This window comes from Eptatretus burgeri, chromosome 4 (genome assembly GCF_056783735.1).
Source record: "Eptatretus burgeri isolate ZD-2024b chromosome 4, Ebu_testis_v1, whole genome shotgun sequence".
Lineage (NCBI taxonomy): Eukaryota > Metazoa > Chordata > Myxini > Myxiniformes > Myxinidae > Eptatretus > Eptatretus burgeri.
Window position 1 is genome coordinate 136342484 of NC_140964.1, and position 27737 is coordinate 136370220.

General features: G+C 45.8%; 1 protein-coding gene across 1 annotated transcript in view; it reads right to left on the reverse strand.

The window, feature by feature from the left end:
* The window catches only part of OBSCN (obscurin, cytoskeletal calmodulin and titin-interacting RhoGEF), a 498370-nt gene that overhangs the window by 397209 nt on the left and 73424 nt on the right, over positions 1-27737 (reverse strand). The window contains exons 4-11 of the mRNA XM_085876584.1: positions 25714-25986; positions 20696-20956; positions 19176-19478; positions 11894-12157; positions 11158-11436; positions 7528-7806; positions 1327-1602; positions 19-285 (exon numbers count right to left, since the gene is read on the reverse strand). Of these exons, the coding sequence (XP_085732710.1) occupies positions 19-285; positions 1327-1602; positions 7528-7806; positions 11158-11436; positions 11894-12157; positions 19176-19478; positions 20696-20956; positions 25714-25986 (2202 nt within the window). The remainder of the gene's footprint in view (positions 1-18; positions 286-1326; positions 1603-7527; positions 7807-11157; positions 11437-11893; positions 12158-19175; positions 19479-20695; positions 20957-25713; positions 25987-27737) is intronic.

Below are 27737 nucleotides of genomic sequence, written 5' to 3' on the forward strand. Positions count from 1 at the left end.
CTTGCATTGAAAACTTACGTTCAATGGTGAGACGGGCTTGCGTGCGGTCATTAGTCACCTCACAGGCATAGACGCCACGATCTGATAGACAGACTGGATTGATAATGAGCGAATGCCTCATCCCTTGCACATCAACCCTCAGACGATTGGTCAGTGTCAGAGCTGCACTATTCCGTGTCCATCGAGACTTGGCTCCGAGCCGACTTACTTCAACAGAAAGCTCAGCGATCTGCCCTTCTTCGACTGACAAAGGCTCCAACCTCTTCACAAATTGCAGAGGAGCCTCTGCCGAATGCAAGGTCATGGGAACAGGTGGGTAAGAAAATGACCACTCCACTACCAATTTGGATTAGATATGAACATTTGCTGATTCAAACAGTTGTTATTTGTGTACATTTCACCAAAAATGTGTGTGTGTAGTGTGTGTGTGCACAGCGCAGATCGGCAAGCCTCGGGCCTTAGGCCTGGGTGTTAGTGCATGGCCCAGTACAACTGGAATGATCCCAGGTATATAACCACGATACATTATAAATGCACATCAGCCATACGCATGTTTTTGCTTCGTGTACGTGCATTTGGTTATTTTTAAGATGAAATTGGCAAAGCCGAGGAACAAATGAAACGCGGTGGATTACGGAGTTTCTTCTTCTTCATTTGCGTTCCGGTGTCGGCTCGATCATGCGTTAAAAGCAAACTAATTTTTTTTTATCTCCAGTTTGTTATCCCAGTTATCCTTATTAGTTTTGAGTCGACAAAAGATATCGGTGAATGAAAATTGTTTTTCCTTTAACTTTGCCGAATAGACCCAAACACGGTAGGTGAGACAGTTTCTTCTTTTTGTTATTATTCTTCTTCTTCACTTCATTTCTGGTATCAGCTCGAGTGTGCAATAAACGCAAACAATTTTTTTTTTTTTTTTATCTCTGGAACATTCACTGGGACTGGTAGGGGACATGGATTGCAACAGAATTCTGACTGTTGTTTAACAATGACAATTAAAACATGGGTCAAAGATTTAGTTTTCCTCCGATTTCAGCATTATCAGATTTGGACACAAGTCGGACAAATCGGATAAAATATGATTAAAGATTTTCACAGTATGTGGAATATAGGGAAGAGTTTGGGTCCATAGTGGCACATAGATTTTAAACAATGCAAAAATATATTAGGTGGTGATCCCCAAGTTTCACTATCTACGATTGAAGCATTTTCAAGATGGAATTTGCAGGGTAGAGGACAAAGTTCCCTTCCCCCCCCTCCCCCACCTCCCAGAACTTTAGACTCTGCAAAACAAAAATTAAATTTACACCAATATCATCATCTCACCTTGTACGACTAATTTTGCCGAGGTGAGAGCTTCCCCTGATACAGCCCGAACCTCCCCAGCATCTTCCATCTGTAAGTCTCGCAGGGTAATCTGGTGCCAGGGTGGTTCAGCTGAGATTTCCACTCGTTCTCCCGCCACCTGTACTGTCCCGAGTTTGAACCAGGTGACCGAGGCTTTGTCGGGGGTCACACAGCACCGGAAGGTTGCGTCTTTGCCCTCAATTGCCGCGACATCTTGTAATTTGACAGGAAAGGTCACTGGTTGCGGAGTTGCATCTGAATTAGACAAAGAATGAAGGAAATTAATTGCAAAACAGACAGGTAACTTACAATTATTTACCCAACAAATCATCAACAAATTTAATTTCTGCAGTACAGTCCCGTCAATATGAACACTCGCGAAGGTATGAATGGCACAAATGGTGTCTGAAATGGTGGATGATTGGGTTGGGGGATGTAGCGGGGTGGGGGATGGGAGGCAGGGAAGTTGAGAGAAGGAATTGGTCAAAGGTGAGTGCGTCTGACACTTTTATCTGAAATTATGGCTGAAAGACCAAAAGTGTCACAATTTTATCATTGCGTTTTGGACAAAAAAAATTAAAAATATATATATATTCCTTCCTACCTCTCCTTCCCGAACCTTTCCAATACCTCTACATCCTTCATCATGCCAGAGCTCTACATCCTTCAAGGAGGATATTAATGTTTTTTAACTGTGCTGTGTTTAATCCCAGTTTGTGGCCATTTTGTAGTTGAAATGTTGGATCTTTGAGCCTCTGTTCTCATAAAAAAAAAATTTTTAGAAACCCTCCCAAAATATATTTCAGCCAGTTCACTGAAGAGAAACGAGTTATTCTTCTGTGGCCTAATAAGACCATATGCAGACCTCATTGACGCCTTACTTTTTCACAAAAGAAAATAGCACAAGAGTCGAACCTGTGGTCCGAGGAGTGCTGCAAGAACTGGGAGAAAGATTGTGAGGGTTATCTTGAAAGACATCTTGCGAGAGCCAGAGATGCTGCACAGAATTGTGCATTCTTCACTTGTGGTTAAATTAGACAAATGTATTTCAATTTCATCATTCGAAAAAAAAAATTTTAATTGCTTTTAATTGTTGTGTCAATGGGATATATAGATTCCACGACATCTGAGAATGAACAATCAAGATTAAATTATATCTGGATGCATACTCACGAACACGCAAACTAACTGAAACAAAGACCAATTACAAAGCCTTCTCCCCTTGGGGTGAGGCTAAGTCTTGTGTGTTCTGGCATATATGTCCCAACACCAATCGCTCAACCACAACGAAAACCACAGCTACTCTCCCCTCTGGTCTGGTGCCCGTGCCTCACACCTTGCTCAGCTTGATGCCATGGAAACCAAGGCTTTCAAGATCATTGGAATCTCTCGCGATGAAGCTGAGTCTATGGGCTTATCACTTTGCCATCAAGAGGCCGGTGGTCTGTCTTGTTTTTTTCTGCCTCCTTTCTGGTCTTACACCCTCTGCACTCTCTGTGCTTTGTCCCCTCCACCCCCTTCTGCCCCCCCCAGGTATCTGCAGGATGAACACGGTCCACCAGCTACCCCCTCCTAGTGAAACTGCCAAAATACAGAACCACTGCTCACCTCCAGTCATTTGTTGCTCTTTTTTCCCCACCTGTGGAACCCAACTTCCACATCCTCTTCAATCTCATTCTTCCATCCAGGTCAACACAGCTGTTCACCACCATCTGAAGTCATCCCCCATCCAAAACCATGATCTTTTCTACAACCTTGAAACCACTTCACACTCATCCCCAAATTTTGCTTCCGTATCCGTCTTGTCCACCCCTTGCGTTCTCCCATACCCCTCATCACTACCCGCATCCCTTGTTTGTCCGTCTCCATCTATTTTCTTCCTCCTTGCTGTTGGCATTCCCCTTCTCCTCCTGCTGTTCCTTTTGTTATGTTGTGTCCTCATCTGTTCTGTGTTCTAACTTTTCCTTGAGACTTCACTCTGCATACAAAAAAAACGAAGTTGACGGAGAGACCATACACATTGAAGCAGATTGCTTCAAGGATGACAGTGTTTTAAGCAATTTAGAGGATAACTGCACTCAAGAGGAGAAGGCACGTTGTACTCCGTAAAGGTCGAAACAACGTAGGTTATCAATATGAGAATTACTCAAATTTAATCCTCCAGGGTATTCGAGTTAAGCCCAAATGGCAACACGTCGAAATGGCGGGAACTCTTTGCACATGCAGCCTTTAGAAATATAACAACTTTCATGGAGCACACAAGATAGACAGCACAGAAACTCAAAAACAAATACAATACATAAAGCATTTCACAAACAACGAAACTACACCGAGTTACAGGCCAACACACGCGATGCACAGAACCGGGTGAACGTGGAAAATAGCAGGTCGTTAAACGATCTCGGCTAAAAGGCAGGTATTTGGGCCCCAAGAGGAAGCAGGAAGGCAGCGTGAGGGTAGAATGTCCCAGCAGCAAAAGCCACAGGTCAAGAGAGCACTTCCTAGTATGCAACAAAGAACCTCGGCCAGGAGGGCAAATGAATGGCAGCAACACAGTTTTTTCCAGTTCCCACCTCCCCGCTGACCGATCACCATTGGCCAATCACAGCCAATGTGATGGGAGGGAGTCTGTCTGGGTGGACCCTTGGAGGACCCGGTAATCACGGCCAGGGGATTTATCCCTGCCTGAGGCACAGCAGCCCAACCACCATTGAAACATCCCACCAATGACAGACTGGGAAGGGTCTGAGGCCCATTAACCCTCTCCCCCACAGTGATGGACAGTTCGAGTGTGGGGGAAGGAGCCTTCTTTTTTGTGGGTGGGAGGTGGAAAAATGCCACATCACCCCTCCCCACTCACCCAGCCTTGCCCACTTTGAAACAACAGACACAGGATGAAACAATCTTACCTTATCCACTCCAAAAGAGACATGGCTCATCTCCAAGTGAGCAAATGTCAAAAGCCTATCCAAACGAATTTCCTGAAGACAGGTGGTAAAATTCCGAAGAACTACAGGAAACATGGTGCCAAGACCTGGAAATCTAACTATTGACCTCGACCCCACAAACAAAACAATACGATTCGATAATACATTCAAAAATAAATACAATAATCACGAATGTGTCTATCGACCCACTATTTGTGTCATAATGGAGAAGTATCCATCAACATCTTGAGAACATTGTATCTGGCCTTGCAGAAGACATGATCAGACAAATCTAATTATGATTCACACCAAAAAATGTGTTCTGCATCAGAAGAGTGACAAAACGTGCGAGAAAGCTCAACATCAATCTTTTCCTGCCCCTATCACAATGATGGTAAACAAGATGAAGTTCTAACAGGGTGAAAAATCACAACAGCTGTCCGATTGATGGTGTTTGAAAAAAAAATGCAGTTTAATTATTTTTGAACTGCACATCGATGTTCATTCCTTGACTGGTAAATTTGCAACCCAAACTATGCCACAAGCTAGTTTCTGGGTTTGTTGCGTTGGCAGGTCTCTTTCAGTGCTCTCTGCTGACGATCTCAAAGTCAAGTTTCCGGTCGTTATCTGTCCCGTTTTAACTGTTACTTTTCTCACCCACATGTTACTGTGTGTTCCTAGTTCGGTTTTGTTTCAAAAATCGTGCTATTTTGTGAGTTTTCATCGACCTTGTCTTCCCGGGTGCTTGAGGCCAACCCATCCCTCCCCTCTGTGTATGATTGTGTTTATTTGTATTCTCTCTCCATTACCTTCAATTTCTATCTTCCCCACTTTCCCAACATCCCCAATCCCTCCCAACTAAACACTCTATTTGTTGTCTTAAATCCCCCCCCCCCAAAAAACTACCTTTCTCCTTGCACACTCACAAGTCTCGATCCTTCTTCTACCTCTTCATCCTCCTCTTCTTCTTCCTCCTGCCGGCACACCATCTTTATTCCACTGAGCCGACCCTCTCTCACCATTACCTTCATGATTTCTTCCGATCTACAACCTTCCATTCCCGAATCTTACCTGTTCTTCAAAAATAAAATCAAAAAATAATAATCTTCCTTGTATCCTTTCGATCTCGACACCTCCTGCAACCACATGTCCCTCTCTCTACTCTGCCTGGTACTTTTCATCGACCTAGCAGCTTCACTCCGCGTTTACCGTCCAAATTCACCACACACTTCCATGATTTTACTTCAATCTTCCCTTTTCCGAATGTTATGCAATCCTTATTTAAAATAAATAATTTCACTTTTGACTATCCACCTCCCAGAGCCAAGTGCTTCTCCCATAACCACGTGATCCGTTTACACCCACTGTGTTTATCGATCCAATTTCACCATTCACCTCACGATTTTCAACAACACTTCCATGACCCAATCTGATGAAAACTCTCTCAAACAATAAAAATAAAAAAATTAAAACGATATCTTATAATGCTTCATCACCCTTTCATTTGCTGAAGGTCATCTGCCATCTGCTTGGAAATCAACAAACATCACTGCTCTGCATAAAAAATGCACTAAAACAGATCCCTGCAACTACAGACCAATCAGCCTTCTCCCAATCATCAGCAAGGTTATGGAATCCATCATCGCTTCAGACATTAAATCCTTCCTCTTCTCCAATGGCTTGATTTCCGATCATCAATTTGGTTTCAGACCAGGTCACTCTACTCTGGATATGCTGCTTCTGCTCTCCCAACAATGGATGGAGGTCCTCAATGCCGGACATGAAATCACAGCCGTATGCCTTGACATATCGCATGCTTTTGACATGGTCTGGCACCCTGCCCTGTTCACCAAACTCTCTTCCTATGGTATCCAAGGTCATCCCCACTCATGGATCACAGACTTCCTCTCCTGTCACAGTCAACATGTGGCCCGAAATGGAGTTCTTTCATCCTCCCTTCCTGTCCAGGCTGGACTTCCTCCAGGTAGCGTTCTGGGCCCTGTTCTTTTTCTGGTTTTCATCAATGATCTCTCCGACTCTCTGGAAAATCGTCTTTATCTCTTTGCTGATGACTCCACCCTCTGCCGTACCATCTGTCATCCCTCAGACCGGCAAGCAGCAGCTTCTTCGCTCAATGCAGATCTGGGTAAAATCACAAACTGGTCCAGCACGTGGAACATGTCTTTCAATCCGGTCAAACCTCACACTCTCACTATGTCTCTCCAAAAGGACGGTTTAGAAAAACCCCCCATCCACTTTCTCAACAATCCTCTGGAAGAAGCCCATTCTTTCAAGCTTCTGGGTCTCATTATCTGCCATGACCTTTCCTGGGAAAGACACATTTCAAACCTCGACTCCAAAGCCAGTCACCGACTGGGAATCATCTTTCTTGCAAAGTCCTTCCTCAGACACCCTGAGCTCCTGACCACTTACAAAGCTTTCATCCACAGCCTGATGGAGGACTGCTCTCACCTCTGGGTTGGTGCTCCTGCGTCCCACCTTTCTCGGCTTCACGCTGTGGAAACCAAGGCAGTTCGGATCATTGGTATCTCCCATGATGAGGCTGAGTCTTTGGACCTCTCACTCTCTCACCACAGGCAGGTCAGTGGTCTTTCTGTCTTCTACCCTCTCCTTTCCAGTCTCCCCCCCCCCCCCGTGTTCTCTCTGTGATTTGTCCCCACCACATTTCGGCAGGGTGCTCAAGATCCGCCAACAACGCCCTTCTGGTAAAACTACCAAAATCACTAATCACTGCTCACCTTCACTCTTTCATTCCTCTTTTTGGAAAAAAAAAAAAACTTTTTAATAAACTCCCTCACTCTATTCAATCCCATTCTTCCCTCCAGGCCTTCAAAACAGCTGTTCACCACCACCTCTCGTCATCCCCCATCCAAATCCTCAATCTTTTCTTCCCCCGATAATCCACCCAAGCACACCTCCTTCAAATTCCCTGATTTCCTTCCTGAAAGTCCCTATAATGCCCATCTTGTTTTCCCCATGTTCCCCACCCCATCCCTCTCCCTTCCACAGATCTCCAAATGTCTCTGTTCCCTCCTGTTTTGTCCTTCCCACTCCCATCCCTCTTGTCTCATGCCCCCCTTGCTGTGCGTTGTGTGTTCGCTCCCATGCGAGCCTCGACAAGGTATACAAAAAGAAAGAATAATGGTAATGTATCGACAAGGTAATGCAATTAGAACTGTAAATTAATAAGTTTTGAGGGAGTGGAACATGTATCCACAAATTGCAGGCATACCCGTGACTTTCAGAGCAAACGTGACCTCATCCTCATCGACCTTGCAGCTGTAGCAGCCAGAATCATGTGCACCAGTGCACGAAAACACCAGACGACGCGTCAAGCCATCTGCCTCCATTTTCGGTCCTCGGGGACTCGACGTCTTCAGCTCCGCTCCATCATGCAGCCAATGCACAGTCGAATCAGCATGAGAGACGTCACAGCAGAGTTCAGCATATTTCCCAGCTTGCACCGACACCATTCTTTCCATCATTGGCTTTTTCATGAACTTAGCTCCAGCTGAAGCAAAAACAACCATAAAAGCAACAGCAGAGATGTGAAATCAGAAGCTCAGCATATTCTGTCCCTCTCACATGACAGGTCAGGTCAGGTCAGGTATGGGAGCATGCGCCAGAGCAGCAGGTCACCACATCCCCTTTAGACCAGTACTCCAGGGGCCTCAGCCCGGCCATTCCTCAGGTTAATGCTGAGCCCAACCCCATCTCCTTGAGATGCCGATCAACCTGCTGCAATGACGCATGTGGTCTGCCCATTGGCCTCCTCCACTCGCAAAGCTCCCTCACTGAGAGAATCTGGTGAGCAGGATCAGCATCAGGGCAACGAGCCACATGTCCGTACAGCCACAGCTGATGCTCTCGTAATACACAGGCAACAAATCTCATCCAAGTCCTCTCAGTAAATGCTTGTTCGGTACAAAGAATGACCAGCGACAGCCAATGATTCTCTGAAGAGACCTGGTACCAAAGGAATTAAGTCTCCATCTCGAATCCTTTGTCAGAATCCAAGTCTCACATCCATAGAGCAAGACTGGAAGCACCAAGGAATTAAAAGACTCGGAGTTTCGTTCTTCGGTACAGGTACCGACAGCACCACACCCCATGGTCCAATGAATCCATGACTCCCCAGGCCCAACCCAGATGTCTATTGACCTCTGGCTCACAACCAGCGGAGACATGAATATCACTGCTAAGGTAAGTGAATCTCTCCGTGATGTCAACATCCTCACCACAAACAGGTACAGTCAAGATAGCAGCATCCAAGATGTCATTGAAAGCCTGGATCTTCGTTTTGACCCAGGAAACCCGTAATCCCAGTGACTCTGACTCCTCATTCAGCACCTCGAGAGCCCAAAACGATGTCCAGCATCTCCACAAAGATGACTGCATCATCAGCGAAATCAAGGTCAGAGATCTTGACAATCCCAAAACGATGCACCGCAGCTTGATCTCTCCGACATCCTCCCCAGAATCCAGTTCATGCAAGCGCTTAAAACTGTGGGGGCCAGTACACATCTCTGACCAACTCCATCAACAACTGGAAATAAGTCAGAGATGGTACCACCACATCTCACAGCACTTAGTACCAGAGTGTATTTCAGAAACCAGATTGATCGGCTTTGATAGCACCCCACAAAGACAGAGAAACCTCCAGAGGGTATTCCGATTCACTGAATCAAATGCTTTGTAGCCATCCACATGGGCTGCAACTATTTCCTGCGTTCAGTGAGGACCCGAAGAGCAAGGATACGGTCAATTGTTGACCTCTTTGGTGTAAAGCCTGACTGCTCTGGGCGCTGGTGCTCAAGCAGATGGTGGCGAACCCTCTCAAGAATTACCCGGGCAAACACCTTGCCTGGCACTGGGAGCAGCGTCACCCTTGGTAGTCGTTTCAGTCCTGGAAAGCACCCTTCCTTTCCAGAGAGGGACAAGGCCCCTCTTTCAGTCAGTTGGGATAATGCCTGTGCATCAGAGATCACAGAACTGCATGCAACAACATGAGTACAGCATTTCCACCAACCTTGAGAAGTTCAGTCCAGACGCCACAGATCTCCGGAGCTTTGTCTCCTGTCAACGAGTTCACTGCAGCCTGTGTTTCCACAAACAAAGGTGGGAAACAGTTGATTGGAGTGTCAGCAATACGGATAGTAACATCTCTGACATCCAGCTCAACAGTGAGTGAATCAGCTTTGTAAAGGTGCTCAAAGTAAAGGGCTCAGCAGGCCTTCACTTCAGACTGCTCTGTCAAGAGCTCACCACCATCCGCTCGAACCGCAGTACACAGAGGGACAGGTTTGGAGGAATGCAATGCATGAATTTCCCTGAAAGCAGGATGAGAATCACTTAACCACAGCTGATGCTCTACTCCTGAACAGGTTCCTCGTACATCAGCCTCCTTGTCCATCCTGAGCACTCGTACAGTTTTACACCTCAGCTCCCTGAACAGCTCAGTTCTGCCATCAAGCCTGGCCCTCCGACTCCGGCCAATGGTGTCCAGTGTCCGCTGGGAGACAAACTTCCTTTTCTCCTGACGGTGGGTTCCAACACACTCATCGGCAACATCAAGGATGGTCATCTTGAAGGCACTCTACAACTCTTCAGGATCCCCTGAAACACCCAGACACCCCAAATCCCCAAAAACCTGTTTGCAAACTCCTCAGCTACCCTCTCATCCTTAAGTTTGGTACATTCCCATCCTAGGCTTGATGTTGGCATTCTTTAGGATTTAAGCTGAAACTTAAGAGCTGCTCCAAGAAGTCGGTGGTCGGTATCGAGGAATTGAGCACTCAGGTCAACCCTGCAGTTCTGGATCATCCTCCAGCGACAATGAATGAGCACATGGTGAATCTCCTTTGCCACACCGCCAGCGTTGGAATACCAAGTCCAGCGATGAGCCTGTGGGTGCTGAAACCATGAACCAGCCACCCTCGATCCATGACTTCTTGCAAAGTCAAGGAACTAAGTGCTCTTCTGGATCCTGGTTCCAGACCCATGGGGACTAACTCATGTCTCATAACCATCCCTATTAATTCAAGTTGATGGATTGAAATCCCCCAAGACGAGAAGAGTATCTCGCTTGGGGAACTGATCAACCAGACCCGAGTGTGGCAGAGAATGCATCCTTCACGGTGAGATCACTCACCTCAGTCGGAGCAGATACAGAGACCAGGGAAATGACACCCAAGGAGGCACGAATCCTTAATCTCATAATACGCTCGTTTACTGATGTTACCTCAATTATCATTGGAGTCAGCTTATTGGACACAGCTACGGCAACTCCCTGGGCATGGTAACCATCAGAGTGACCAGACCAGTCGTTGGTGTTACCAACCACCATGATCTCACCATGATCCCATCTCTGAACCTCAAAAACTGTTGCAATGCTGATGTTCACATGCTGGAGCTCGGATGATAGCACAGGCAGGTGATCATCCCCTCTTGGAATGAGGACATTCCATGTACCCAGTAAATCCTGCCACCAATCTCCTAGAAATAGGTAACCCAACTGCAGGAGGAATCCACAGAAACAGTTGGGCACCAGATACGGATGGCCGTTGGCTCACTAGGAGCTCCTCCACCCTTTGAACACGACCTTCATTCTTTTTCCTGACTATAGTCAAAACACAAATGCATCACAATAAATAAATAAATAAATAAATAAATAAATAAATAAATAAATAAATAAATAATCACATATTCCAGTAAAGCAGCTATGCAGTGTCTCAAAATAAAATTCATCCCACACACAACTCAGGTATATATCAAAAAGTGTGACACAAATCATCTTCAGATATTCTGTGAAAGACATTCTACTTCACTTTTGATAGAGTTTGAATCAGTCCTCTTAACTCACCCAAGATATCAACATCGAAATTCAAGCAGAAGTCTCCAGCACAACAAGTGTAGCGTCCAGCATGGCTGAGGTCAACATTCTTCACTAAAAGTCTGCGGATGTCTGCAGAAGCCTCCATATGTACATTGTCCTTCCCGATTTCCATGGCTCTGCCATCCTTACGCCAGACAACGTTGCCTCCAGGTCGGCTCGTTCGGCAGGTAAGCACCAAATCATCTCCGACCCGTACACGTACCGATCCATCTCCGGTTGGTTCACGCACAAGCTCAGTTACATGTTCTACCAGGAAACCAGTGGATACAACATGATTAACTAAAGTCGTGTGTCTAATCATCGCTTCTTTCGACTTGGAATGTAAAGGTTTTTTTTTTTATTGAATAACAAAAAAACCCTAATATTATTTCCAGTGTATTATTCTGCAATGTATGTTTGTACAATGCAAAAAACAATGACAGCCTTCAGTTAGTGTGAAGATGTTGTAATTTATTATGAGTACACGTGATTCTAAAAACGCAGCACATAAGCTTGGGTGATCAAAGCCTGTAGTCGTGCAACAAGGATGCAGGGACACAAAGACAAAAGAGAAGGGATCCAAGGAATAAAGAAACAGAACTTAGAAGAAGAGGACATGGAAGGAAAGGCCATAAGGAATAAAGGCATGGAATGGACAGACAGAAAATGAGGACAAAAGTCGGACAGAAAAACATAAATAATGGGGGAAAATGATTGTAAGAACCTTTGACAGTGAGCTGAGCCATGTCTCTCAAATTTCCAGAGACAAAGGTCACCATGCCCGAATCACAAGGCTGAGGTCTTGGAATGACCAAAGAATGGGTGTTTTTGTTTCTCGCAAAGGTAAAACGACCTCCATCCTGCAATCTCTCGCCTTTCAAAAGCCAGGAACCCGAAGCATTAGCGGACAGCGTGACGGAGAAGGTAGCATCGACTCCGCAATTCACCTCCACGTCATGCAGAGGGATCTTGAGCACAAGTTTTCGTGCTGGAAGAAAGGAAAATGGATAATCTGTGCATGCTTCACTAACATCTCACTAACCCGTCGTATTGCTCCTCCATGAGCCTCGCTCCTGCGAAGAAAACAAACTAACAGTGGAGTCACATCATAAGGAGCATACATAGATTATAACGAATTACACCTTTTCTTTCTGGACAATCCTGTTTTGAAGAACGATTTTCAATTTGCCGGCAAGAAGAGTAAAATGTGGAATTTAAAAAAAAATCTAAATTTGTTGTCAATGTCGAGGAATTGAAACTCTGTGGCAAGTTCATCAAATGTTGGTCTGACTGCAAGATGGAACCGAAGGTAGAAATACAGATGACTGTTAAAATTTTATTTTTGGCGATGCCATTGTAGTATTTTGTGGATTTGTGTGGCCTGCTTATTAAAATTATCTATTATTTTTTATATACTAAAACAAGTCAAAAAAAAATGTATCTGTTCATTATATTGAGACTCTAAATGTGCTTTCGCTCGAGGGTAAAGGAGTCACCATTTCAAATAATCTCCTGGATATTCAGAAAAAAGTGGTTTTACAAACAAAGGACTAAAAAAAACAAGGCCAATTTCGTCTTGATTTTCATCTCATTTTAAAACGAATACAATGCAACTCTCAGGTTGATCGTCAAATTTAAAGAAATACCGGGACGAGCAAATTAGTGAAAATATTCCTGAACAGCAAACACTGAAAATATCTTGCTGATGTTTAAAAAAAATATATAAAAAGAACCTGCGAATGAGTCAATGGATAGACCTCTACGAGAGAGATAGAGATGAGAGATAGAGAGGGTGAGAGAGGGTGAGAGAGGGTGAGAGAGGGTGAGAGAGGGTGAGAGAGGGTGAGAGAGGGTGAGAGAGGGTGAGAGAGGGTGAGAGAGGGTGAGAGAGGGTGAGAGAGGGTGAGAGAGGGTGAGAGAGAGTGAGAGACAGTGAGAGACAGTGAGAGACGGTGAGAGACGGTGAGAGACGGTGAGAGAGGGTGAGAGAGGGTGAGAGAGAGTGAGAGAGGGTGAGAGAGGGTGAGAGAGGGTGAGAGAGGGTGAGAGAGGGTGAGAGAGGGTGAGAGAGTGAGAGAGTGTGAGAGAGTGTGAGAGAGGGTGAGAGAGGGTGAGAGAGGGTGAGAGAGGGTGAGAGAGGGTGAGAGAGTGAGAGAGTGAGAGAGTGAGAGAGTGAGAGAGAGAGACGGTGAGAGACGGTGAGAGACGGTGAGAGAGGGTGAGAGAGGGTGAGAGACGGTGAGAGAGGGTGAGAGACGGTGAGAGAGGGTGAGAGACGGTGAGAGACGGTGAGAGACGGTGAGAGACGGTGAGAGACGGTGAGTGAGAGAGAGAGAGTGAGAGAGAGTGAGAGAGAGTGAGAGAGAGAGTGAGAGAGAGTGAGAGAGAGAGAGAGAGAGAGAGAGAGAGAGAGAGAGAGAGAGAGAGAGAGAGAGAGAGAGAGAGACAGAGAGAGAGAGAGAGAGAGAGACAGAGAGAGAGAGAGAGAGAGAGAGAGAGAGAGAGAGAGAGAGAGAGAGAGAGAGGGAGAGAGAGGGAGAGAGGTCGAAGAGAGAAAACATCAGATGCTTTGACCTCATTTTTGATCTGAAAAATTACTTTGAAAAAGGCAAATGACCTTTGACATTTTTTTTTTGTCCACCTTGACGAGGCTCGTGTGAGAGCTAACACGCAATGCACATCATGGGGAACATGAGACAAGAGGGGAGGGAGTGGGAAGGACAAAACAGTGGGGAACAGACATTAGGAGATCTGTGGAAGGAAGAGGGATGGGACGGGGAACATTGGGAATAGAAGATGGACATTACAGGGACTTTCAGGAAGGAAAGCAGGGAATTTGAAGGAGGTTGGCTTGGGTGGATGATCAGGGGTAGAAAAGATCGAGGATTTGGATGGGGGGTGATAGAGGTGGTGGTGAGCAGCTGTTTTTAAAGCCTGGAGGGAAAATGGGAAAGAATAGAGTGAGGGAGTTTATTCCAAAGGTGGGAAAAAAGAGGAATGAAAGAGTGAAGGTGAGCAGTGATTCTTGATTTTGGTAGTTTTACCAGAATGGGGTTGTTGGCAGACCTTGAGCACCCTGCAGAAATGTGGTGGGGACAAATCACAGAGAGAGCAAGGGGGGCAAGGCTGGAGAGGAGACGGTAGAAGACAGAAAGACCACCGACCAACCTGCGGTGATTGAGTGAGAGGCCCAAAGACTCAGCTTCATTGCGGGAGATGCCAATGATCTTAAAAGCCCTGGTTTCGACAGCGTGAAGTCGAGAAAGGTGGGAGGCAGGAGCACCAGCCCAGAGGGGAGAGCAGTACTCCATCAGGCTACGGACAAAAGCTTTGTATGTGGTCAGGAGCTCAAGAGGGCCGAGGAAGGACTTTGTACGACGGAGGATTCCCAGTCGGCGACTGGCTTTGGAGGCGAGGTTTGAAATGTGGCTTTCCCAGGAAAGGTCATGGCAGATTTCAGGACAACTTCCGCAAACTTCAGGACAACTGCCTCACCGCAAGCTTCAGTGAACCAAGGGTGGGAGGAAGGTGAGGACAACTGAAGACGAGAGGGGATTAATCTGTGCATGAGGGAGAGCAAGTTTCTTTGAAAGAATTCCCAGGATGAGTTGATGTTGGAGAAAGTAGTGATAGGAGACCAGTCTATAAGTTTGAGGGCTGCTTGGAGACCCTGCCAGTCGGCTTGAGTGAAATGCCAGACTCGACGGCAGTGAGCTGGTTCTCTGATAACAGCCAGAGAGATGTCCACTTTGACAAGGACGTGGTCAGAAGAACCGAATGGAGCGGCGGAAGAGCAGCAGATATTGTCAGGGGAATTTGTCAAAATCAGATCCAGAAGAGATGGAGTACCATTTGTTGAGATCCGGGTTGGGAAGTTGACCGATTGAGTCAGTCCCAATGACTCGCAGAAAGCTTTTGCTGAGGTGCCATGACAGGTGAGAGAGGTACCCACACCGAGCCAACTGACATGATGACAATTGAAGTAGCCACATATAATATTAGGAAGACAGAGTTTGTATGAGAAGATAGAAGATGGTCATGTTTTCGGATAGTGAGGTGGAGATGGAGTCATCACTGTTAGGGGGACGGTACAGTACACACATAAACATGAGGTGGAACGGAGGGGAAGCCATAGCCAGAGGTTTTCCTGGGGGTGTGGGGGAGTGAGAGCAGTGCATGGAGAGTCAGGAATAGAGTCTTTGATGAAGAGAGCAACTCCTCCACCAGGACGAGGCTCAGGTCTGTCAAACCGGAGGAGGGAGTAACCAGGGAGAGATACTTGGGAGTCGGACACGTCTTGGGAGAGGAAAGTTTCTGTTCGGTAGATTATGTCTGGTTTGTCAGTGGCAACCTGTATGGAAAGATCTGAAAGGTTTTAGTGAAGGCCCTGGATATTTGAGGTCCACACTTTTAATGAAGAGGTAGGGGAGGAGGCTTTCAGTGCAGGGGGTGGGGGGAGGAGGAGGTTTGGACAAGAGACGAGGGGGGGGAGTTAAGGAGGGTTGTTGAAAGAGTGTGGGGGATTGCAGAATAGCTAGGGGAGGGGCCGAATGAGGAGGAGAAAGGGCTCTGTGGTGCTGGGGGAGAGGGGGTCAAGAGAGGGGGTAGAAGGCAGTTGAGGATTTGAGGAGGTCGAGCGAAGAGATCGAGGTGAGAGGGCAGTGGAAGGAGGCGGCTTTGTGTATGAGAGGGGGGTCAACTTTGAGAAGGATGCATGAGGGGGATGAAAGGTGGGAGAAAGGTGAGGGGCGGAATTTTTGAGAGAGGTAAGTGGGAGGCTTTGAGGAGGAAGAGTGGGATAGTTGCTTTGAGAGTGAGAGTGAGGGGTGAGAGGAGTGAGTTGGCACTGAAGTTGGAAAAAAAGAATGGTTTATGGAAAGCGAACATTCCTAAGCAAACTGGGGTTTTTTAAAGTTTTCGGTCAGAGATGCGATTTAACACAAATCTTGATGGATGCAATAAAGGTGAATTCAGAGAATGGAGAGAAGAAACGCTGTAACAGTTGGATTTTTTTAGGCAAGGAATGAAGGAAAGGTCGAATTGAGAACAGTCTGTTTAAATAGCAGAAGAGTAGTGCATTGTGATACAGTCAGGAGTACCACACGTGTGAAATAGGAAGATGAAGCATTATAAGAGATCGTTTTTGTTATTATTATTAATGTTTGAGAGAGTTTTCAACAGATTAAATTGTGGAAGTGTTGTCGAAAAAATGGAGGAAGAAGAAGAGGAGGAAGAAGAAGAGGAGGAAGAAGAAGACGCGATGAAGAAGAAGAAGAAAAAGAAGCAGTATCAGGAGAAAGGGAGCATTTTTTTTTGTTTATTTTTTTTTTTTGATTTAAGATAAGAAATAGAGTGATTAGTTGGAAGAGATGGGGGATGTTAGGAAAGTGGGGAAGATAGAAATTAAAGGAAATGGGGAGAAAAAACAAATAAACACGATCGTACACAGAGGGGAACCGGAAGGGCTCAAGCCTTAAGCCGAGGCCTCAAGCAACCGGAAAGACAACGTCGACAAAATCTCACAAAATAGCACGATTTTTGAAACAAAACTGAACTCCGAACACACAGTAACATGTAGGTGAGGAAAATAAACAGTTAAAACAGGACAGATAACGACCAGAAACTTAACTTTCAGAAAACATCAGAAAACAACATCTTTCTCATCTCAAGTCTGAACTCTCAAACCTCTCTCCCTCCTCAAAATCCTGGTGGCGTTTAATCAAATCTGTTTCTGGTGTATGTTCCCCCTCCATCCCCTCCCTTACCTCAAATGGCCGCACTGCTGATTCCACACGTGATAAAGCTGAATGTCTAAACTCGGTGTTTGCAGCTAAATCTTGTGTCCTAAACCCATCACTATCTCTACCCACTTTACCCAGTCGCACCCAACTGTCCCTGGACTCTGTATCCTTTTCTCCTGACAAGGTGGAGAGCTTGCTTTCAAACCTCGAGTCAGATTCTGCAACCGGTCCAGACGGCATCAGCCCACGTGTCCTCAAAGCCTGCTCTTCTGCTCTTGCTCACCCTCTCTCTGTTCTATTCACCCTCTCATTTTCCCAAGGTCATCTGCCATCTGCTTGGAAATCTGCTAACATCACTGCCCTGCATAAAAAGGTGCAAAAACAGATCCCTGTAACTACAGACCAATCAGCCTTCTCCCAATCATCAGCAAGGTTATGGAATCCATCATTGCTTCAGACATGAAATCCTTCCTCTTCTCCAATGGCTTGATTTCCAATCATCAATTTGGTTTCAGACCAGGTCACTCTACCCTGGATATGCTGCTACTGCTCTCCCATCAATGGATGGAGGTCCTCAATGCCAGACAGGAAATCCGAGCCGTATCCCTGGACATATCACGTGCTTTTGACACAGTCTGGCACCCTGCCCTACTCACCAAACTCTCTTCCCATGGTATTCAAGGCCATCTCCACTCATGGCTCGCAGACTTCCTCTCCTGTCGCAGTCAACGTGTGGCCCTAAATGGAGTTCTTTCATCCCCTCTTCCTGTGCAGGCTGGAGTTCCTCAAGGTAGCGTTCTGGGCCCTGTTCTTTTTCTGGTTTTCATCAATGATCTCTCGGACTCTCTGGAAAATCCTCTATTTCTCTTTGCCGACGACTCCACCCTCTGCCGTACCATCTGTCATCCCTCAGACCGGCAAGCAGCAGCTTCTTCGCTCACTGCAGATCTGGATAAAATCACAAACTGGTCCAACACGTGGAACATGTCTTTCAATCCACACAAATCTCACACTCTCACTATGTCTCTTCGAAAGGACCGTTTACAAAACCCCCCCCATCCACTTTCTCAACAATCCTCTGGAAGAAGTCTTTTCTTTCAAGCTTCTGGGTCTCACTATCTGCCATGACCTTTCCTGGGAAAGTCACATTTCCAACCTCGCCTCAAAAGCCAGTCGCCGACTGGGAATCCTCCGTCATGCAAAGTCCTTCCTCGGCCCTCTTGAGCTCCTGACTACTTACAAAGCTTTTGTCCGTAGCCTGATGGAGTACTGCTCTCCCCTCTGGGCTGGTGCTCCTGCCTCCCACCTTTCTCGACTTCACGCTGTCGAAACCAGGGCTTTTAAGATCATTGGCATCTCCCGCAATGAAGCTGAGTCTTTGGGCCTCTCACTCAATCACCGCAGGTTGGTCGGTGGTCTTTCTGTCTTCTACCGACTCCTCTCCAGCCTTGCCCCCCTGCTCTCTCTGCGATTTGTCCCAACCACATTTCCATAGGGCGCTCAAGGTCCGCCAACAACCCCTTCTGGTAAAACTACCAAAATCACGAATCACTGCTCATCTTCACTCTTTCATTCCTCTTTTTTCCCGCCTTTGGAATAAACTTCCTCACTCTATTCTTTCCCATTCTTCCCTCCAGGCTTTCAAAACAGCTGTTCACCACCACCTCTTATCTTCCCCCATCCAAATCCTCGATCTTTTCTACCCCCGATAATCCACCCAAGCCCACTTCCTTCAATTCTCCTGCTTTCCTTCCTGAAAGTCCCTGTAATGTCCATCTTCTCCTCGCCATATTCCCCGTCCCATCGCCATCCCTCTCCCTTCCACAGTTCACCTGTGTCTGTTCCCCAATGTTTTGTCCCTTCCACTCCCACCCCTCTTGTCTCATGCCTCCTTGCTGTGAGTTGTGTGTTAGCTCTCATACGAGCCTCGACCAAGGTATACAAAAAAAAAAAAAAAAAAAAAAAAAAAAAAAAAAAAAAACTTTGAGCTCATCAGCAGAGAGCCCCTAAGAAGACCTGTCGACGCTCCAAACCCGGAACCGGAAGACTTGTTAAACTCAATATTGAATCAGTTCATAATTTTGCCAGGTTTGGTTGGAATCCCTTAAGCGGTTCACAAGTTACACGAAAACAAAAATCTGCAAGAGATGCACAGCTGGACGGAAAACCCAAAAACCCAATGCCTCGGGCACCTGATGCTGCAGAGACATAAAAGCCTCACCATTGAGCCATGCTCATACTCAAATACAATGTGTGAAGTCTTACTAATGTAGTGGGAGCCAGGAACCTCGACACTGGGTCCACGTCCAGCCTTATTCACGGCCGCCACCCGGAAACAAAACTCTCCTTCCTCTTTGAGATCTCCAACCACAATCTCATTCATTGGAATTGTATCTTTATCATGGCAGCAGATCCAAGCTGTTGAAGCAGTCCGGCAATATTCCACCACATAGCCAATTAGCGGATACTTCCCATGTGGGGCAGCTTGCCAGCCCAGTGTGATGGAATGTTCACTTTGTGATCGCACTTCAGGTCCCTGTGGAGGTCCAGGCAGAAACTCCTTGGGAGCTGCGAATTAGGAAGAAAAACAGTATTTAATAACTATTTTAATCATCATACTGAACTAAAAGGTTACTTTGCTTTAAACCATACTAACTATGCCTGGTGTTGGCTTAATGGTTACGGTGGTGGGCTTTGGATCCCAGGATCCTGAGTTCAAGACCCGCTCAGCTGTTGAATTAATACCAGGAGGGGTTCACTCTGCCTGTTATCCTTCTGAGGTCAGCAAAATGAGTGCCAGCTTGCTGGTACAGTGTCGGAGTGGAGACACGTCCAGGATTGCACCCAATAGCCAAGGAGACTGCTGAAGCAGCACCAACGCTCTGCACAGAGTGTGGTCCCAATCCCCTCCTCCATACCAACTAATGTTGTGGATTTTGTAGATATCTACAAATAAGTAAATGTAAGCAGAGGTGTTTGCCAGTTTACCTTCACTTTAATGCAAGTGCAAAGTCATCTGCATTTTGCAGAAGTGCAATCGAACATCACATTACTATCTCAGATGTTCTTTACCTTTGACAGCATGCCTCGAATTCAGGTAAGGTGAATGCCTCGAATTCAGGTAAAGTGAATGCCTCGAATTCAGGTAAGGTGAATGCTGAGAATGCAAGTAAACTGAATGCTGAGAATGCAGGTAAAGTGAATGCCTAGAATGCAGGTAATGTGAATCCCTAGAATACAGGTAATGTGAATCCCTAGAATACAGGTAATGTGAATCCCTAGATTACAGGTAATGTGAATCCCGAGAATACAGGTAATGTGAATCCCGAGAATACAGGTGAAATGCATGCCTCGAACGCAGGTATGCATGGAATACAGGAAAAGTGAATGTCTGGAATACAGGTAAAGTGCATGCACAGAATGCCTAGAATACAGGTGAAGTGCATGACAAGAATGCAGGTAAAGTGCATGCCAAGAATGCAGGTAAGGTGTCAATTTGCTGAGGTTTCGCATGACTGCACATCATGGTGATCTGTCATTTGGCTGCGGTGTAATATGATGGCACATCAGGTTGTGTGCAATGCATTCTCCTTTTGGGGAAGGAATGAAACTTTGGTTGGATGATAAATCTGTCATTTATTGGAATTTTTTGCATTTCGAATAAGTTCACAATATCCTCTTCAATCACTATAAATGAATGACAGCGAATATATAAAATGCCAAAAATGCTTAACTCAATCCGAATTCACCGAGACAGTTCTCCAAAAAGGTTCAGATTTACTCACCAATGACAACAAGCTGTGTCGATGTTTGGGATCCCCCCACCATGAAGGAAACCTGTCCAGCATCCTCCAAGTTGACTCCCTCCAAGGTCAGCATGTGCTTCAGGCAAATTCTCGTCACACTGACTCCGGGTCGAGGCATGACCTCTTGGCCATTCCGCAACCAGTGAATATCAGTGGCTTCCCTGGCAAGCTCAACAGAGAAGGTGACCTTCTCTTTTTCGTGCACCTCCGTCCTTCGTGGAAGCTTCTTCATGATAATGCCTGTAAACAAGCAAAACTCTTACAGAGACTTACGTAACACTCACTGACGGCCTGAATAATACACTGCCAAACCACTTTTTGCAGAAGAAAATTTCAAGCTTATTAAGAGACCATGTCACCTCTTCTGCAGAGATGACAGAGAGTGTGTGATTTGTGTTGCAGATCCTGCAATATCAGCTCCTCCTCTGTTGTCCCAAAGTGTGTGGTGTTCTCATATCTGTGGACTCCATTCTAACCTTACAGATATCTCACTCTCTCAATCAGTACACTCAACACCTCAAACATGCTCCTTTCCTCTCATCACACCTCCCCCTATTCCCAACCCCTCAAATATTGTACCTCCCCCTGCCCATTCCTTTCTTCACCATACCACGACCAAGTCTCATCCTTCCCATCTCCCCACCTCTGCCATCACCCTCCTGCCCCCTTTTTTGTATACATTGATGAGGCTCGTATGAGAGCGAACACACAACGCACAGCAAGGGGGGCATGAGACAAGAGGGATGGGAGTGGGAAGGACAAAACAGTGGGGAACAGAGACATTAGGAGTTCTGTGGAAGGGAGAGGGATGGGGTGGGTACATGGGGTAAACAAGATGGACATCACAGGGACTTTCAGGAAGGAAAGTGGGGAATTTAAAGGAGGTGGGTTTGGGGTGGATTAACTGGGGTAGAAAAGATCATGGTTTTGGATGGAGGAAGATAAGAGGCGGTGGTGAACAGCTGTTTTGAAGCTTCATGTTAATGCATGGCCCTTGGCCGTGCTTGCCCTCATCATCTCCCATCCCTCGCAAAGCAATGTTTACACTCTTTCCCCTCACCTTTCTCAAAAACTTCCACCACACTCTTCTCCCTCCACTCTGCCCCCTCACAATTGCCCCCCTCTCACATCCACAAAGCTGCCTCCTTCCTCTGCCCTCTCTCTTACATCTCATCACTCCACCTCCTCCAATCTTCAACTGTCCTCTGCCCCCTCTCTTATTACTTCCCACGGTACCTTGACCCAGCATCACTGAGCCTTTTCTTCTCATCATCGAGCCCTCTCCCTAACTCTTCTGCAATACCCCACACTCTTTCAACAACTCTCCTTACCTCCTCCCTTCCTCCCTTGTTCTACCATCCCCCTCCCATTCCCTCCCCCTCCCCTCCCCTGCACCCAAACCCTCCTCCCCTCCCTCTTCCTGAAAGGTGTGGATTTCAAACATCCTGCGCCTTCACTCAAACCTGACATCTTTCCATACAGGTTGCCACTGACAAACCAGACAATCTGCCAAACAGAAACTTTCCTCCCTCAAGATGTGTCTGACTCCCAAGTATCTCTCTCTGGTTGTCCCTCCTCCAGTATGACAGACCTGAGCCTCGTCCTGGTGGAGGAGTTGCTCTCTTCATCATAGACTCTATTCCCCACTCTCCATGCACTGCCCTCACCCCCCCCACACCCCCAGGAATACCTCTGGCTATGGCTTGCCTTCCACGCCCACCTCATGTTTAGATGTGTGCTGTACCGTGCACCAAACAGTAAAGACTCCATTTACACCTCAATATGCAAAAACATGGTCCAACTTCTATCTTCTCATCCCAACCCTTTCTTCCTCATATGTCGTGACTTCAATTGTCATCATGCCAGTTGGCTTGGTGTGGGTACCTCTCTCACCTGTCATGGCACCTCAGCAAAAGCTTTCTGTGACTAATTGGGACTGAATCATTGGGACAACCAAAGGTTCTCCATCTCTTCTGGATCTGATTTTGACAAATTTCACTGAAAATATCTGCTGTTCTTCCTCCACTCTAATTGGTTCTTCTGACCATGTGTTTGTCAAAAGAGACATCTCTCTGGACGTTATTAGAGAACCATCTCAGTGCTGTCGAGTCTGGCATTTCATTCAGGCTGACTGGCAGGGTCTCCAAGCAGCCATCAAAGTTCTAGATTGGTCTCCCATCACCACTTTCTCCAACACCAACTCATCCTGGGAATTCTTCCAAAGAAACTTGCTCTCCCTCATGCACAGATTTATCCCCTCTCAACTTCAGTTGTCTTACCCTTCCTCCCACCCTTGGCTCACTGATGCTTCTGGTGAGGCAGTTGTCCTGAAACAACTTGCCTTTGCCTCAGGGAAAGCAAATCCAACTGAAGGCAATCTCAGTTGCTTCCACAAAGCTTAGAACAAGTTTGTATCTACCAACAGGAGAGCCAGAAAACAACATCTTAATAATCTCAAGTCTGAACTCTCAAACCTTTCTCTCTCCTCTAAATCCTGGTGACATCTAGTTAAGTCTGTTTCTGGTGTATGTCCCCCCTCCATCCTCTCCCTTACCTCAAATGGCCGCACTGCTGACACTGCACTTGAAAAGACTGAATGCCTAAACTCGGTGTTTGCTTCTAAATCTTGTGTCCCAAACCCATTGCTTTCTGTACCCACTATACCCAGTCACACCCAACTGTCCCTGGACTCTGTGTCCTTTTCTCCTGACAAGGTGGAGAGCTTGCTGTCAAACCTCGACTCAGATTCTGCAACCGGTCCAGACGCCATCAGCCCACGTGTCCTAAAAACCTGCTCCTCTGCTCTTGCTCACCCTCTCTCTGTTCTCTTCACCCTCTCATTTGCTCAAGGTCATCTGCCATCTCCTTCGAAATCAGCAAACATCACTGCCATGCATAAAAAAGGTGAAAAAACAGACCCCTGCAACCACAGACCAATCAGCCTTCTCCCAATCATCAGCAAGGTTATGGAATCCATCATCGCTTCAGACATCAAATCCTTCCTCTTCTCCAATGGCTTGATTTGCGATCATCAATTTGGATTCAGACCAGGTCACTCTACCCTGGCTATACTATGCTGCTTCTGCTCTCTAATAATGGATGGAGGTCCTCAATGCCGGATATGAAATCAGTGCCATCTCCCTTGACATGTAGCCTGCTTTTGATACGGTCTGTCACCCTGCCCTGCTAACCAAACTCTCTTCCTGTGGTATCCCAAGGACATCTCCACTCATAGCTCACAGTCTTCGTTTCCTGTTGCAGCAAACGTGTGGCCCTGCTGCAGGGTGCATTTTTTGCTGCAGCAAAAAATCCTGCAGCGCACGCAAGGTCCCTCTGCTCAAGCCAGCGCATGTCCAGGTCCGTCTGAAGTTTGCCAATGACCATCTGGATGATCCAGAGGAGGAATGGGAGAAGGTCATGTGGTCTGATGAGACCAAAATAGAGCTTTTTGGTTTAAACTCCACTCGCTGTGTTTGGAGGAAGAAGAAGGATGAGTACAACCCCAAGAACACCATCCCAACCGTGAAGCATGGAGGTGGAAACATCATTCTTTGGGGATGCTTTTCTGCAAAGGGGACAGGACGACTGCACCGTATTGAGGGGAGGATGGATGGGGCCATGTATCACGAGATCTTGGCCAACAACCTCCTTCCCTCAACAAGAGCATTGAAGATTGGGCGTGGCTGTGTCTTCCAGTATGACAACGACCCAAAACACACAGCCAGGGCAACTAAGGAGTGGATCCGTAAGAAGCATCTCAAGGTCCTGGAGTGGCCTCGCCAGTCTCCAGACCTGAACCCAATAGAAAATCTTTGGAGGGAGCTGAAAGTCTGTGTTGCCCAGCGACAGCCCTGAAACCTGAAGGATCTGGAGAAGATCTGTATGGAGGAGTGGGCCAAAATCCCTGCTGCAGTCTGTGCAAACCTGGTTAAGAACTTCAGGAAACGTCTGATCTCTGTAATTGCAAACAAAGGTTTCTGTACCAAATATTAAGTTCTGTTTTTCTGATGTATCAAATACTTATTTCATGCAATAAAATGCAAATTAATTATTTAAAAATCATACAATGTGATTTTCAGGATTTTTGTTTTAGATTCCGTCTTTCACAGTTGAAGTGTACCTATGCTAAAAATTACAGACCTCTACGTGCTTTGTAAGTGGGAAAACCTGCAAAATCGGCAGTGTATCAAATACTTGTTCTCCCCACTGTATCTCTCTGCTGATGACTCCCCCCTCTGCCGTACCATCTGTCATCCCTCAGACCGGCATGCAGCAGCTTCTTCACTCTGCAGATCTGGATAAAATCACAAAGTGGTCCAACACATGGAACATGTCTTTCAACCGGACAAATCTCACACTCTCACTATGTCTTTCTGAATGGACTGTCTGGAACCCCCCCCCCACCCCCATCTACTTTCTCAACAATCCTCTTGAAGAAGTCCTTTCATTGAAGATACTTGGTCTTACGATCTGCAATGATCTTTCCTGGGAAAGCCACATTTCCAAGCTGGCTTCCAAAGCCAGTCTCCGACTGGGAATCCTCCGTCATTCAAAGTCATTCCTTGGCACCACCTCTTATTGTCCCCCATCTAAATGCTCGATCTTTTCTACCCCCATTAATCCACCCCAAACCCACCTCTTTCAAATTTCCTGCTTTCCTTTCTGAAAGTCCCTGTAATGTCCATCTTGTATACCCTGTGTTCCCTGCCCCATCCCTCTCCCTTCCACAGATCTCCTCATGTCTCTGTTCCCCACTGTTTTGTCATTCCCACTCCCGCTCCTCTTGTATCCTGCTCCACTTGTTGTACATTCTGTGAGTTAGCTCTTATACGAGCATCGACATTGTATACAAAAAAAAAAAAAACATAAAAAAAATAAATAAACAAGATCCGACACGAGCCTTAGACCCTGTGAAGAACAGTTTTAAAACCATATCCCTTGAACCGATGCCTTTACAAAAATGCACAAATAACGGTTCAACCACAAACACACCTTACCTTTTACAGAGACTTCAGCAACTGTTCGGCTGCCCTCATCCGTCTCACAGACGTAGACTGCATCATCATCTGCCGTCACGTTTCGGATGGTCAGTTGACGCAGTGATCCATCTTCATGCATCTCATACTTGTCCGACGTCTCCCGCAGGCGAGTTTCCTCCAAGAACCAGCTGGCTGCCATATCTGGTTGTGGGACCTCGCATGCGAGCGTTGCAGTTTCCATCTCTCGCACCTCCACATCTTTCAACTTTGACTTGAATGGCACCAGGGGTTCTGCAGGATAGAAGTACTACGTTGCATTTATCTCAAACAAACAATTTCTCAAGAAACTTTCGTACATCGGTACAACAAAATGGTGCATAACATTGTAAACGCCATGACAAGTATTCATATCAAGGAGGAACTAGCACAATCGAACAGCTAAATGAGTGATACATTTGATCACCTTAATCTCCCATTCGTATTGACTCTACCATGGAAATCAACACTGCGAATGAAACGAAACACTAATAGGCCATGCAAGCCTGCCGAAGTGTTTACCAAATCTACCTGCTTTGACGGATTCAGAAAGGAGGGAAACTTCAGAATATACATCGTTTCATTCCCTTTTTGTTTTTCTCCTGGCCTCTCAGGAATTCCACTACAAATGCGTCGTGAGCAACAACTGCAGCGTGAGAGTGATATGATGGATAACTCGGTCAACATAACGTTTGTGGCCATGGAGTTGGAGACCAGAGGTGGTTATATATATATATATATATATATATATATATATATATATATATATATATATATATATATATATATATATATACATATATATATATATATATATATATTCTCCTGGTAAACATTGTCTTTTCATCTACTTACGATTCATATCATATCACTAGATGACCCATGAACCCGTTGGGTTCCCGTTGTGACAGCGGTTGATGAAAAAAATCATATCAAGAAAAAAAAAAAGATAGTTCCAGGGAACTATACCGCTGAGGTTGTTTGCATTGATCAAATTCTCCCGAAGAGTACTTGACTAAATCGGGAATTGATTTTTTAATAATTTTTTTCGTTGCCCGATCTGAATGAAACTTGATACTGCACACCGCAGGAGAATGGTGAGTAAGGTGGCCCGAAAATTTTTGTGCTATCGTGTACCGTTTTGGCTGTATTTCAGGAACATACATACATACATACATACATTTATACAAGATGAGAGTTTTAGTAATATATATCATTGCATGACTGCGTAATAAACACAGAATAGCAAAAAAAAAAAAACGTTATGGAAAACAATTTTGTGGATTGGAGATCATCACAGCAGCCCAAAATGCTGAGAGATGGTGAGTTTAATTGAATACAGCTGTTGAATGGGTTAAGAAGGAAAATAATAACAATGGATAATCCCAGGTGTGACAGATGCTTTTGATGCTCACAGCATTTGATGGGATTCAACCCTGAAGAATGCAGAGTGGGAACGTGCTGATGATGGAGGTGTACATCACATCCGTGGAGTGAGCTTCGTGCCGACGATGATTGTAATGTGGATCACATCCACGGATTGGGTTGTGTTCTGAGCTGATGTGCCTGGTTAGTGCTTACATTGGAATTTTGGCGAGTCCAATTCAGGAGGTGAAGGCTTCTTCCATCTTCCATCTTCGTTGATTGGAGTGTTTCAATTTATCATCAAATACAAACGATTAATCATGTGCAGATGCATTAATGTTGGTCTTTCATTCTGATCTGCCAGCAGGATTCTATACTAATAAATGCCAGTGTGTGTCAGTCCATCAGTCTCCTCCACAACTCCAAAACCATGAAACCTAGCGGCCAAAAACTTTACATGCATAATAAGGAAACTCCAAGGGAGTGCATGAGTGAAAATTGGGTGTTTGGGTGAATTTAAACACCCTTTTTGAAGATGATTAAAGGTCTTATGTAATTATCCTTTAGCAAGGTGTCATCTGTGGTCAGCCCTCTGTCAGCTTGCTTGGGTCTTAATTTGCCTATTTTTTTTTGGCCTGCTC